Below are 13325 nucleotides of genomic sequence, written 5' to 3' on the forward strand. Positions count from 1 at the left end.
TTCGACAAAATCTTTGATAACGTGTTAACTTCTCTGGAGACAACCATGTAATCCTTTAAAGTTACATAAACGTGTGTACATGAGATTGAAGTTTCTGCAGCCTACATATGCCTCTTTGGGGGGAAAAAAGCAATGTACTAAAAATAATTCAATTGTAGCTAAAAAATCAAATTGGTTTTCTTACCAAACTGAACCAATCATTTGCTAGAGCCATGAACTCAAGTCAGGTCAAGTGTAAGAACAGCTACTCCTTTCACCTACACCAGTCATCTTAGACTTCCCTTCACTTCATGTTACTCTGGCAAATATAGTCATTGAGAAAGACTATCCACCCTCCAGCATCAACTAAGTATGTAGTTATACATGATTTTTGATTGGGCAGGTCAGCACCCCTAACCTCTGTGTTGTTCAAGGGTCAACTGTACTCCTTATTCATAATCGGAAGAAAGATAACATTCTTCCAAGGGAAGACAGAAGAAGGAAATAAACATTTAAGCATTTTCTATGAGTGTCCTAAGTATTTCACATCCAATAACCCCATGCAAACGTGCATAAAATTCTTTAGACTGCTCCCTTCATTACTCAAAGAAAGTGGGAAGTGTATCCTCCTATTTCATTTTAGGTGATACCCGGGACAACTAAATATTTCACTGAAAGGCATGAAATAAATGCTATTTGATAGAGGCAAGAATAAGGAAAAAAGCAGTCACCTGCTTTCATTTGGCTTAGAGAAAAAAAATGTGCTCTATTATGTACTAAAATATCAGACGACACACAACATACTGCAAAACTTTAATACACTGTGGTTAAACACAATATTCAAACATTAAAATTTTTCAAACATGTGAAAGTTATCTTCTGAAAGACATACTGAGCTATTTTTACAGCTACCTTTGTGTAACTTTATAAAACTCTTTCCCACAACAATGCCTGATACTGATCTTGATACTTGTTAGAAAGACTGATGTAAGACAATGACATCTGAACAGGCAGAGTTAGGAGACCATCCCAAGGCTCATCTTCAGAACTCATCGTCAGAGGCCTTGTCGTCATCTTCATCCCTTACTTCTCGGTATTTTCTTGAAGCCTCCCCTTCTGGATTATAGCTCTGCATTTTAATATTCAGTCTTTCAGCTAACTTTTGTGCTGCGAGCTTGGCTTGCATCTCCTTTAAAATAAAATGTAAAGCAAAAAGTTACACATTCACATCTTTTCCCTACCATTTTTCGCTGGGAAGTCATTTAAACAGAATCAGAAATAAAGGGGCAAACCACCCCTCTCAGCGCTCGCTACAGCAGTGTGACGAGCCTGACGGTCGCGCCTGCCAGATACCATCGCTCCTCATGCTGGTGGGAGCTACCAGCCTGCTCGTTGTAGTTACAGACGTGCATTAATAAACAGTACATGGAAATGTCCCACCTCTACATGAGCAACAGAGGAATCAGCTTAGCACTACAATACTTATAAACATGGATAGATTTTTAAATATGTGGGTACACGCATGTGTATATACAAACTCACAGAACAATCTGAGCTATCAAATGTCAAAAACCACTAATGCTGTGCTGCTTCTCCAACTGCCAGAATCATCTTTCCTCGATTAAACCATGGCTTCTAGGCTTAAGAGTAACATTTCAGTGCTACAATGAAAATCAAAAAATTAGTACTAAAAAGCTGACTACCCTTCTCCAAATAAAGTCCCATGGAAATTACTATGCAACAAAAAGTCCAAGCAAATTTCAGATGCTGGCAATGTGCTTATATACACGCAAGGACATCACCACTGACTGATGGCAGTGGCAATGCTCATCCTAATTTGGCTCTTTACTTTTGTCATGCTTCCTCCCATACCATTTGAACTTCTTTATGTCCTTTCCCTCAGGCTGTGAATATTATGGGGTGGCAAGACTGAAGAGGGAGACTGAAGTGGGAGCTACTATTACTACACTGCCATGGAAGCCAACTTCAATCTGAGGGTATAATTCAACCTAAAAATGTCTCAGGGCAGGCATTTAAGACAATTTGAACAACAATTCCTCAACGCTGTAGCTGAAAGTAGGCAATAATTTTAATGCACTGAGAGGAAGAAAAATATCTTTCAAAAGGAGTGCGTTAAAAATGCCAATCCATGCCAACTGAGCTTTTATAAAAAGCTAAAGCAGCATAACAGCCTGGTTTTGTATTAACTGGTGTACAGTACCTGATTAAAATCCAGCTAAGCATATCGGGAAGTCAGGCTGCTGTTTTCCTGGAGGCTCAAATTATTGCTATCTGAGTATATTGGGCCCTTTTTTTTCCTTGCTATGGCTCTCACACTTATTTCCTCCCATCTGGTTATTCTGTGCACAAATTGTCAATATACATGTTTCAAGTTCTATGCAGAACACACAGATCTATGAAGAAAAAGTGCTACATAAACTTAAGTCACTAAAAGTAGGAGATTCTTCTATCTTCACAAGGACTGGCAGATTAGGCTTTTAAGCTTAGTGTCCAAATGTCTGTTGGCAACACAACACTGCTCGCCCACCACTTTTATATTCTCACGTATTGCAGGAGATGGAAGCTGGAAACCACATTTCTTTCATTCTCTTTGCAGGGTTCTCAGTTAGATTCCACCACTGAGAAGCTCTCTTATGAGTTTTACAAGGTGGAAGACAGGAAGCAACACTACTACTATATTAAAAGCATGGGCTTTAAGGATGTGAAATTTTGCAGTCGTCTCCTCCCGCTCCCTGGTAAATACCAGAGTGACGTTGCAGGTAGCTATGATCATCTCCAGCTGTTTCCTGCAGTTCTAGCAGGAAAGACGGAAAACTAGAGGCCCAAGTCTGAGCTAATGGCATCAAATGACCATTTTTCTAACACCTCATCCCTTTTGTTTTCCATCCTCCAACTACCTGGAGTAAACTCTGACTTACGTAAGCAGCATCTAACATACAGACAAGAAACAATTCATACTCTTAAATACCTCATAACTCTGTTTCTGCTGTTTCTGAAGTGCCAAAGATTCTTCTATGGAGAGCAGCTGTGCAGGCATGTGGTGAAGGGGCAGAAGCCGAGCTGCTGTGATGTCATCAAGATGCTGCTTATCCCTGCGCCGCCTTTCCTCTGAGGAAACAGGAGATGCTCTTCTTTCCTGATGACCAGGTGGATCATTTTGTCGTGAAGGTAACCTGAAGGAAAAACTTACGTTATACCATCAGACTACTTTCTTTTTATAGATACACATTTACAACATTCACAAACACGACAGCGGCCTCTAATTTTAGCAATTGTTTTACAAAGGTCATAGTAAGCCACTTACTGATATTTACATTGGTAGATAAATATCTACCTTTTTAAAATATTTACTTAAAATAAACAGGAGTATTTAAATTAGCACCTTTTTGGAATGTATTTTGACAATTAATTCATTGCTTTAACAGTTAATAGACTATAGAGAGATAGGATCTTGGCATTTTCCTTCTCTCTTCAAACCTCGTAATTGAACTGAAGCTATCTTTTCATAAAAATAAAAAAAATTGCATAGGGGCTTTCTGTCCAGTAGAGAGAAATAAACTTGTCAAGTTTCAGTGCAATTTACCATAGGTACTGTGATACACATCTATACATAATACACAGGAACATAAAGAAGGAAATGGCCAGTTTTAACAGGACACAGGGAGGTTGTCAGAAAAGCTTCAAGAGAGAGAGGTCTGAGGAGTCTTGGAGTAAGTGCTCACCATGTAAAGGAGGGGAGAAGGGCACCCCAGCAGGGAGTGAGGGGCACTTAGCTGCAGCACACAGGAAGTGCAAGAGGCGGAGAGTACAGAAAAGGCAGCAAGATAAGCCTGGGAAGCAGGCTGGGTCCAGACCACAGTGGAGAGTTCTATTCTATGTAACAGGTTCAGATTTGCATTTTACAAATTTCACTCTGGCTGCAGTGGAGAAGATGGACTGGTAAAGACCAGAGGCCGGAACAGACCAGTTACAGCCCAAGAGAGGGATGACAGTCTTTCCTTAGGAGAGAGGATGAAGATAAAAATGATTAGAGATGAAGGTCCAGGAATATATTATTTAGGTCTTCATGGATAACAGATATGGAGATGAGGAAAACGGAAGACATCTTGGGGGGAAAAAAACGAGGAGGGGGCACTATTAAATTAAGGAACATGGGAAAAAGTTGTGTGGGAAGAAATGAGTTCTACTTCATACATGATAAACCCAAGGTGCCACAGACACCCACATGGTCATGTTACATAGGTAACTGGCCGTGCAAGTCTGAAGTTCTAGAAAGACCTGAGCTAGAGGTAGGTGAGGGGCAGCTTCCAGCATCCAAGTGGTAATGGAGCCAGAAGACCATGTAGGAGGTCAAAGGAAGAGCAGAAAAGGAGCCAAAGGACACTACCTTACCCCACTTTCCAATCTCCAAGGGGCTCATGCCTGGGGCCCCTCAATCCCCACTGGCCTATGGCCTACTGACTGTCAAGGCCCAGGATTCCCTGAGCCCTTTCTCTTCAACTTCCTTCACCTTTGGTAGCCCTCACTGCTATTCCCTTACACCCCTCCCTCTTCCAGCTAAGTAACTACAATACAAAACTGGGATCAGGGTATTTACTGACTAGACAATGCTTCTGGTCTTCTGTCTTTCCAGTAGTGAGGAAATATATCTCGCTGCACACAAAATGAGGTTATGTAATCAAAGATTAGTTTATATTCCTAACTAAAAATTAATGTAATATAATCCTGATTTTCTAGATAGAAAAATAGAATGTTTTGAGGTTAAAAATAATGGTGGGGTAGGATTAAACTTTAAAGTCTCTTTATAATAATTTTAAAAAATGGTTTTAGGTATTTTTAATGAGATTTTCAGTTTTTCAAAGGCAGCGGTGGTTCAACTTTGTATCTGATGTTACATCCTCCTTAATCTATTTACATCCTAGTAAATTGGGGCAGGTACCTGATTTGAATGTTACATTTGCAAATAAGTACATAACATCCTTTTCTCTTCAAAGAGTTTATCTTTTACAGGAGATAACAGAAAAAAACTGTGAAAAGGAATTTAGAAGCAGGGTTAGTTTGCCCCTCCTCCCGCAATCTGTTTTCAGTTATTTTAACCCCTACTCGGCTCCCTTACCCCAAAGTTGTTACTATGTAGTTTAATGTTCTTCTAAGTGTGTATGTAAGCCTTACGTCCTGATCTAGAACCTAAACTCGTTGAGCAGAATCTTTATTTCTGTGTCACCGTAGCACCTGCTGCTTACACAAAAAGTGAGCACACAAATATTTTTTGCTGCGAAAGTCTACCGGCTCCTACAATTCCTTTTCCTTGGCTGACAGTCTAATCAAAGCGGGAACTGCATACCTGAAAATGGTTCTGGAAAAAAGGAGTCACAGTAAATTCTCTGTGTTTATTATGAAATACTGAGTAAGTGTCCTGAAGTTTAATACTCCACCTGCTATTTAAAACCTTTTCAATTATTTGGCTAAATATTAAAGTATTTTTCAACATGACTCCTCCATTCTAGTCAGGCTGGTCTCACTGTTTCCACAATATGCTCATTCCTCACTACAAGTAGTTCTCACACGAAGTCCACTGAACTTAAAGCATTCTCCCAATTTTTTGAGTTTAACAAATAGTATGTTCCTGTCACTGGACTGTTTTTTGATGGTACTTACACATTGGTTTTAAATTTATGTGGCGAGGGCACTGGGTATTTGGCTCGCATATCTAGCACTTCCATGTAATGAGGCTTCTTCTGCGTCTCACTACTAAGGCCTGTCAAGTTCTCAGTACTCCGGTTTTCTTCTGAGTGGTGTTCACCTGGGTCTGTAATTGTGATCCTTTGTAACCTATCAATAAACAAGCCGTCAGAGCTGCTAGAATTATCTTCTGCTCGACTTGACACTCGATGCTGAGGGAGATGCCCACTAGCTTCGGATAAGGAAGGTGCACTGGCTCTGTCGCTGGAGGCTGGGCACTTGTTCACTGTGTACCCCAACTCTGGGGCCTCTTCATCGCCTTTCTGGGTAGAAGATACAAGTCCTTGTTGTTGTGAGGTTGTTTCAGATGATGCGATGTTATCTACAGAGGAACAGCCAGGAACTAGTGATGAAGTATCAAGTATCTGGTCAGAATTCTGGAATTTATCCGTGTCCATCTCAACAATGGCAATTGCTTTTTGCCTTAGTTTACAGTCTAAACTAACAGGATGAAACAGTTCACTTTTTCCCATGACTTCTTCACGTTCTGCAATGGCAGCTTTCAGTTTGGCAACAGAGTCTAAGATCTTTTTACCTTTGTCGGGCAATTTGCAAATGAATTTTCTGTCAAATGGAAAAAAAACACATATACATTAGAGCCATGTTTTTAAACTTGAGCTATAATGACAAAGCACTATCTTCAAAGGGAGAAAAATCAATCTGTAAGTCAAAAATCTGATTTCCAACTGCCCCAAAACATGAATGAAATAAGACAGTCATTATCCAAATACCCCCCCCCCCAAAACAAGGGGATCAAGGAAGAATAGGGAATATGCCTCATTTGTCTCATCTAATTAGAATTTCAGCAAAAGTATTTTAAGCATATAACACTCATGTGAGACATCCCAAAAGTCACCAGTTTTTAACGTATGATCTCTAAGGCCTTCCTGGGGAGAGGAGGTGAATAGATCTGTAAGGTCAAAAGTATTTTCACAGTAATACTAAGACACTATTTACCATTTTCACTCTCCTTTTCTCACATGGGTACTGTGGAGTTTTCCTGAGGCCACAGGACATGTGATTACCATTGCTCTGCTGGCTAACAGAATGTATGAACTTGTGTTTTCTTGTGCTTACGATTTCTCACTTGTAATTCCTAATACATTAACAAATGTCCACAGATATAACACACATAAAACAAGAATGCTTTAGAATACTCAATAAGACTTACACATAGAAAGGAGTCCTGACACCAAAAGTTAATTCACTGGTACAAATTAAAAATCCATTCTCACAAAGTTAAAATATTTGTTTTTACTAGGAAGCCTCCAAGTGATCATTTGTCCTTTTTGCTGAGGGACAGAGTTCCTTTTCTGATTTCCCTGTCTTTTGCCATACAATGGGGAGGGAAGGTTACATGTCAGGCCCTCTATTCTTTCTCCGACACTACTTTCATTCCCACAATTTCAACTATTAACATCCCCTCCAGTTGAGATTCCTCTATTTTCCCAGCTGTCTCCTCTCTGGAGCCTCACGACCACTTCTCCAGCTTTTAACTAGATACAATTAACTCTCCCTTCAACTCAGCACGCCCTAAGTAAAGTCAACCTGGAATCTATTCCCCTCCCCCAACTTTCCTGTGATTAATAGTTCTCCATACAGGCAGCAATACTCAGCCACCTGTCAACAACCTATTCAAATTATTCCAAGTCTGATGAAGTGCCCCCAACTCAACTCCTTTCATAGTTCACTTTCTTACAAACTCCTTGTTGGCAAACTCTTTGAAAATATCCTCCTACTGTCTTCTGCCTCTTATTTCTTCAAAGCATCTTGCACCAAGCTGCTAAATTAGGCTTCCTAAAAAAAAAAAAATCACTTTCATTGTATCGTTTCCCAGCTAAAACGCACTGTCTGCCAACTGAATGAAAGTTCAACTTTCTCTGCCTAACAAACCACTCCTCAATCCCCCTCTTTCCATTTCCAACGGTTCCTGTAAAAATAGTACCTAGGGATGAAACTGACAGGATGTTTTGGGCACGATATGGGGGGTGGGGTGGGGAACAAAAGGATCTAGGTACAGACCCTCCCTTCAGGGAACCGACACGGTAGCTGAGTCAATACACCAGCGAGGAGCTAAGAAGAGCTGATACACGGCAACGCCGTTCCGCGCCGAGCCGCCCCCACAGGCGGTGCGCGCCAGGCCAGGACGCGCACGGCTTTGCGGCTGTAGGCCGTCCGCTCGCCCGCGGGGCTGGCACGGAGCTTTGTGAGACAAGGTCACCTTCCAGCGAAGGGAACGGGGTGGGGGAAGGGAGAGGTGCGTCCCTGGGAACCTGAACCGAAGGCGCCTGGCGGTGACTCGGCGGGACCCCAGCTTACTCGTTGCGCAAAAGTCTCTCCTGGCGCTTCAACATCTCCCGCAGCTCCGCCAAACTCCGCTGCCCCAAGCCCTCGGGAGCTTGGGGCTCGAAGCCGCGGGGCTGCGAGGACATTCTGCGGGGGCTGAGGCTGGCGAGGCGGCGGGCACTCGGCTTCCTCGGCAGCTCCCGCTGCGAGCACCGGATCTGCGGCCGGCGGGGACTGCGGAGCACGAGCGGGAGCCGCCATTTTCCCGGAAGGACAGGTCTTCTTCGAGCCGAATCGAGCTTTATTGAAACGCCGGAAATAAACACGGACAAGGCGAAGTGGGCGCCCGGAGGAGCGGAAGTTACGGGGGATGACGTCACGCCCCGTGGGGCGTGCGTTCGCGCCGTTTGTCATTTCTCTGTTCATCCCCCCATTTGTTGATTTAAAAAGTATTTACTGAGTGCCACCGTGACCTCAACAAATAGCCACAACCCCTGCTATTAGGGAGTTTACCGATTGGTGGAGGGGGCAGACATTAATCAAGTCATAATAAAACAATATTAATAGTAAGATTAGTGTGAGGACCAAGGAAGGTGTTTCTAAGAAGTGAAATGTAAGTGGAAACCTGAATGACGAGTTAGCCTTTGGTGAGAGGCTGGGGTCATGTGCAGGATGAGGCTTGGGAGGCCCTGGTCTATGATGTGGCGCCTCCTTACCCAAGGCTGAGACGTCTTCAAAAGTTAAAGTTGAAAAGACCCTTAGGGACCATCAGCGTTCCTTAATGGGGCAGGCATTTGGAGCAGGACTTTAGCCATGGGCAGTACTACCTCAGGCATTGCAAGATAGTTGATGTCTGGCTTGAGAACCTCTCTTTCACAATTTCAGATTGTGCCTATAGAAAAACAAAGGCACAGAAACTGAAGTAAATATTCCCAGCGTACAACACTAGTTAAGTGACAACACTAGAATTCGAATTCAAATGCCCAGCTGCTCTTTTTGCGACACCAATTTGTAAGTCTCCGTTTTCACTTTATGCCTATTTCCAAGTGTTTAAAATTGTTGAAAAGTTTTTTTTAAGGCTGTTGAGAAGAGGAAGGCAGCGTAATGAGCATCACACCCAGCTCTAACCTGTTCTTTATAGTTAAGCTACCAGAGCTGTGTCCCAAAGTAAAAAGGAAGAAGCATGAAAGAGACACAGTAGATATCAATTGGGAGGTTTGAATGCCCCCATAACTTCCAACGCTGCCTCCCCATTCTCTGATATGGAAATTTTAATTTTCTCAATTCTATGTAAGGTGCTATAATAGACAAAAGCAATCCCTCCTAATTAGACACGCTCTAGAAAAAAATCTGAAGCTACTTCAGGGAGCATGGCTGAAGCCATTTCTGTGTCCTCCCAATCTAGTCCGTTCTGATGAGATTAGCTAATGTATAAAAATTCTCAACTTAAACCCTGCTTTCAAGGACTTCAATAACCTGCTCCAGCCCTAGCTAAATAAATACTTGAGTAAGGCCTTTGACTTAGCTAGTCACAATTTATTGCATTGTATATTTAAAATATGTCCAATGTCTATAGCATGTCAGTTATACCCCCCAATAAAGCTGTAAAAAGTGCCCCTCTCTTCTGAAAGACTTACTCTCCGGCATATCTTCACCACTCTCACCAGTGCCATGAACCCTCTCCTGGTTGCCAAACCCAAGGAGCAGATTTTAGTCTTTCTCCTTGCTGCATCTGACCCTGTTGACCACTTTCTCAAAACTCACTCATACCATGAATTCCATGTTACCAATCTCTCCAGGAGTTTCAAATCTGGAGAATTTGTTCTGGGGCTAGAATTAGAGTCAGGGTAAGGACCTTACCACCTGGATATCCCAAAGATTTCTCAGTTTCAACTTGTTCAAAACTAAAAATTTCCTCCCCTAACCCACTCTTTTTAAAATTCTCACTGTTTAATGGCAAGACCATCCACATAGTTGTCCAAACAAGAAACTAGGTATTCATACCTGACTATTCTTTTTCCCTCAACCTAACTGATTACGAAATCCTACAGCCCAAGTACCTTCTTTTCTGTACACTCTCCCTCTTGCCACCCTTTCAGCACGTCCCCATACACCCATTGTTGCCTCCATTGTCTTTGTCCAAGCCCTTGAGTGAACTATTATAATAGCTCCTAAAAGATCTTCCTGCCTGTAGCCTAAGCTGCCCTTAAAAATATCTAATTTTGCTTTCCTCACTTGGATACTGATGTGGGAAACACCAAAATCAATGTAGTAAAGACTGGACGTGTTTGATTCCACACTTGTTGGGCCTCTCAGCATTCAGAGGTGCTCTTGCCACCATGTTGGGATCATTGGAGGGTAGGAAGGGAGTACCACAGGGGGCCAGGCAGAAGCATGCCCGGGCTCTCTGATTAGAAATGACCAGAGTGGCAGTAGTGTGTGGTCATAGTAGCTGTGACGTGAGGCAAGTGTAAATGAAAAATTTAGCCTGATTCCTGCCAAGTAGCCGGAACTTGGACAGCAGAATAATGGTTAGTGGGAGGTTCATCCCAAGAGAATTTAAAGGAGAGGATAGGCAGATATCACAACCAGACAGGTTCATTAGGAACAATGATTATCAGCAAAGGAGTCTGTGATGGTTAATCTTACATGTCAATTTGCCTAGGTCACAGTGCCCAGATATTTGGCCAAACAGTCTAGGTGTTTCCGTGAGGATATTTTTTGGATGAGATTTACATTCAAATCAGTGGACTTTCAGTAAAGTAGATTACCCTCCATAATGTAGGTGGACCTCGTCCAATCAGTTAAGCCTTTACTACAACAGAGGCTGACCTCCCACGAACAGAAGGAATTCTGCCAGCAGACAGTCTTCATACTTGCACTGCAACAGTGGTTCTCCCCTGGATCTCCAGCCTGCTGGTCTATCCTGCAGTGATAATCACATGAACCAAGTCCTTAAAATGAAGATGTATTTTAAGAAATTGACTCATATGATTATACACACACACGCATAGACACATCCTATTGGATCTTTTTCTTTGAAGAACCCTGACTAATAAGAGAGGCCAATAGCACTAATGTGTTAGGAAAATCAAGGCTTGATTGATGTCTGGACTTCAAGGTGATAGAGCCGACTGAGGAGAGGGAAGGCTACCTTTTGGTCTGCCCGTGCTACGTGCTGGCCACATGGACAAGAGATGGGAACCAAGGGTCGTAAACAAATTCGAAGAAAATTCTATTTTCTTTTGTGTGTTTTTTAAACATCCATTTGGGAGTGGAACATGCTGAACTTTCAAACAAACCATAGCAGCCATAGCTACTGGAAACTTAATAAAGAATGGTAGCCTAAGACTTTATTAAACAGTAATGGCTGGCATCTGTGTACCATTTACCAAACCTCCTCTTCCAGTCACTCCTTTCACTCACTGCTTTCTCAGATGAACAGAGCACTGGGAACTATCCCTACTTCATCCTGCTGCCTTTTCTATCTGTCCGTCAGTGCAGAACTTCACAAATAACTGACAGGAGCCTGGCAAGTTAGGGAAGAGAAAGTAAGGAAGGTAACAGGGAGTTGGAACTGGATATGAGATAAACAAAGTGGAAAAAAAAAAAAAAAAGGAGAGAGAAAGGAAAGGAACTGGTAAAGAGGAAGACAAAAAAATGGAAGGGATAGTAAGAGGGATAACATGTCTCTACCCAGAAATTAGAAACAGAAACCTTCGGAGGAAGTTTTGTGCTGAGGAATTCACAAATTCTTCATTTCCCTCCCAGCTCTAAAATTCTATACTTCTACAAAATGTCACATTTCCCTTCTTTGTATTTCACTGTGACCCCACTGCAACAAAAGGTTTTCCTCAGCTACTCAAGGATTCAAGCTGTAAAGAACATGTACTCCACACGAAAAGTAAATTCTTGCATTAGTTATCCAAACTGTTTAAAATGAGGGACTAAATTTTCAGCTCATATCTCACTCTTTATCAGCAAATAGTAATTTAAAGCCATTTACCAGAGCTATGGTTCCCAGGTGACAGACTGTGGCCTATTAAAATTAATCCTGACAGAAGATCCTTGCTGCTTTCTCCAAGCACATTCAGGCTGTTGGTTTATGAACAGGATGAACAGCCGGCCCATCCCAGAGGGCTGGAGAGAGGAAGCACGTTAAAATGGCCGCCTGCATCTTTGTTTGCTCAGCTGCTTGGAAAAACTAAGACTGAGGGAAATGGGATTAATCAAGAGGGCAGTTGCCCATGGAAAAAAAATAGGAAGACTCTGGTGAGAAAATCCCAGCCAAATAAGGTTCAAATTGAAAGAATTTTTTTCTTTTCAGTCTTTCACATGGTTGAGTGTTGTTTGGTGACAAATATCTTTTATCAGGCCACCACAGTATTTTATGATATTTTTGATAGTGTGGGAGATCATTTAGAAAAAAACATTATTAAATGTTTGATGTTTTTCTTTATTTCATTTAATTTTACTTTTTAACTAGCAAATTTAATGAATATTATTGTGATTGAATAACATCTTTCTATGATTTTTCATATGAATAAACTCACAAACCAGAACAAAAAGGTCCTCAAAAGATCACGTATTGATCTTTGGTAGCGACTACATAGACATTGTAGCTGAGGCCCCTCCTCTCAGTTTAGAAGACAGAATCTTAAACAAGATTTAAAACATCTTCCCCTCCCCACTTGACTTATTTCACTTCCCTTTGACATACTGGCTGAAATTCCACCAATAAAATTATTTGGTTAACAAGGATCTTCCTTTGAGACCATAGGTCCTTCTAGAAGGCTTGTGACCTATCAGTCATTTACACATGAGTGTGAATTTGTTCCAAACAACTTTCTTACAAAAGCTTAGCTGAGGTGATGACTTACACTGAAAGAACGGAATTTGATAGGAGGGAAAGGGAAAAAAGTGGGAAGAATTTTGAGCAATCAGAAAGAAAGAGTAGATCAGAGAGAGTATCACAGCAGTGAGTTTAGGGTAGTAGGAAGAACCCAGAAGACCTCCTCCCCAGGACTTGGAGAATATGTAGGGCAGGCCAAAAGGGACAATGTCAAAACCAAACTTTACTTAGAATTGGTTCAAATCCCATGCTAGAAAGCAAAGCCTCCTATACGTAAATGGGCCTCGTCTAATATTTTTCATAAGACATCCAGTACATTGTGTATCATATGTCTGGTTTATTTCATTAATAAAATATGCTTAGATAAATATGTTTGTAATTTTTTTGTGCTTAGGTAAAGATAGTTTACCCATATTTATCAGAAAACAAAAGGAGAGTAAGGGAG

The 13325-nt window shown here is 41.6% G+C and overlaps 1 protein-coding gene across 1 annotated transcript; it reads right to left on the reverse strand.

Annotated features, from left to right (window-relative positions):
* Window positions 1-775: 775 nt before the first annotated feature.
* On the reverse strand, window positions 776-8325 carry POLR2M (RNA polymerase II subunit M). Its single transcript, XM_019732239.2, has 4 exons — window positions 8062-8325; window positions 5659-6306; window positions 2969-3173; window positions 776-1168 (listed from the first exon to the last, which is right to left on the reverse strand). Exons 1-4 carry the CDS (start codon window positions 8172-8174, stop codon window positions 1022-1024), a joined length of 1113 nt encoding a protein of 370 aa, XP_019587798.2. The 5' UTR covers window positions 8175-8325; the 3' UTR covers window positions 776-1021.
* Between the last annotated feature and the right edge of the window lie 5000 nt (window positions 8326-13325).

This window comes from Rhinolophus sinicus, linkage group LG03, assembly GCF_036562045.2.
Source record: "Rhinolophus sinicus isolate RSC01 linkage group LG03, ASM3656204v1, whole genome shotgun sequence".
NCBI lineage: Eukaryota > Metazoa > Chordata > Mammalia > Chiroptera > Rhinolophidae > Rhinolophus > Rhinolophus sinicus.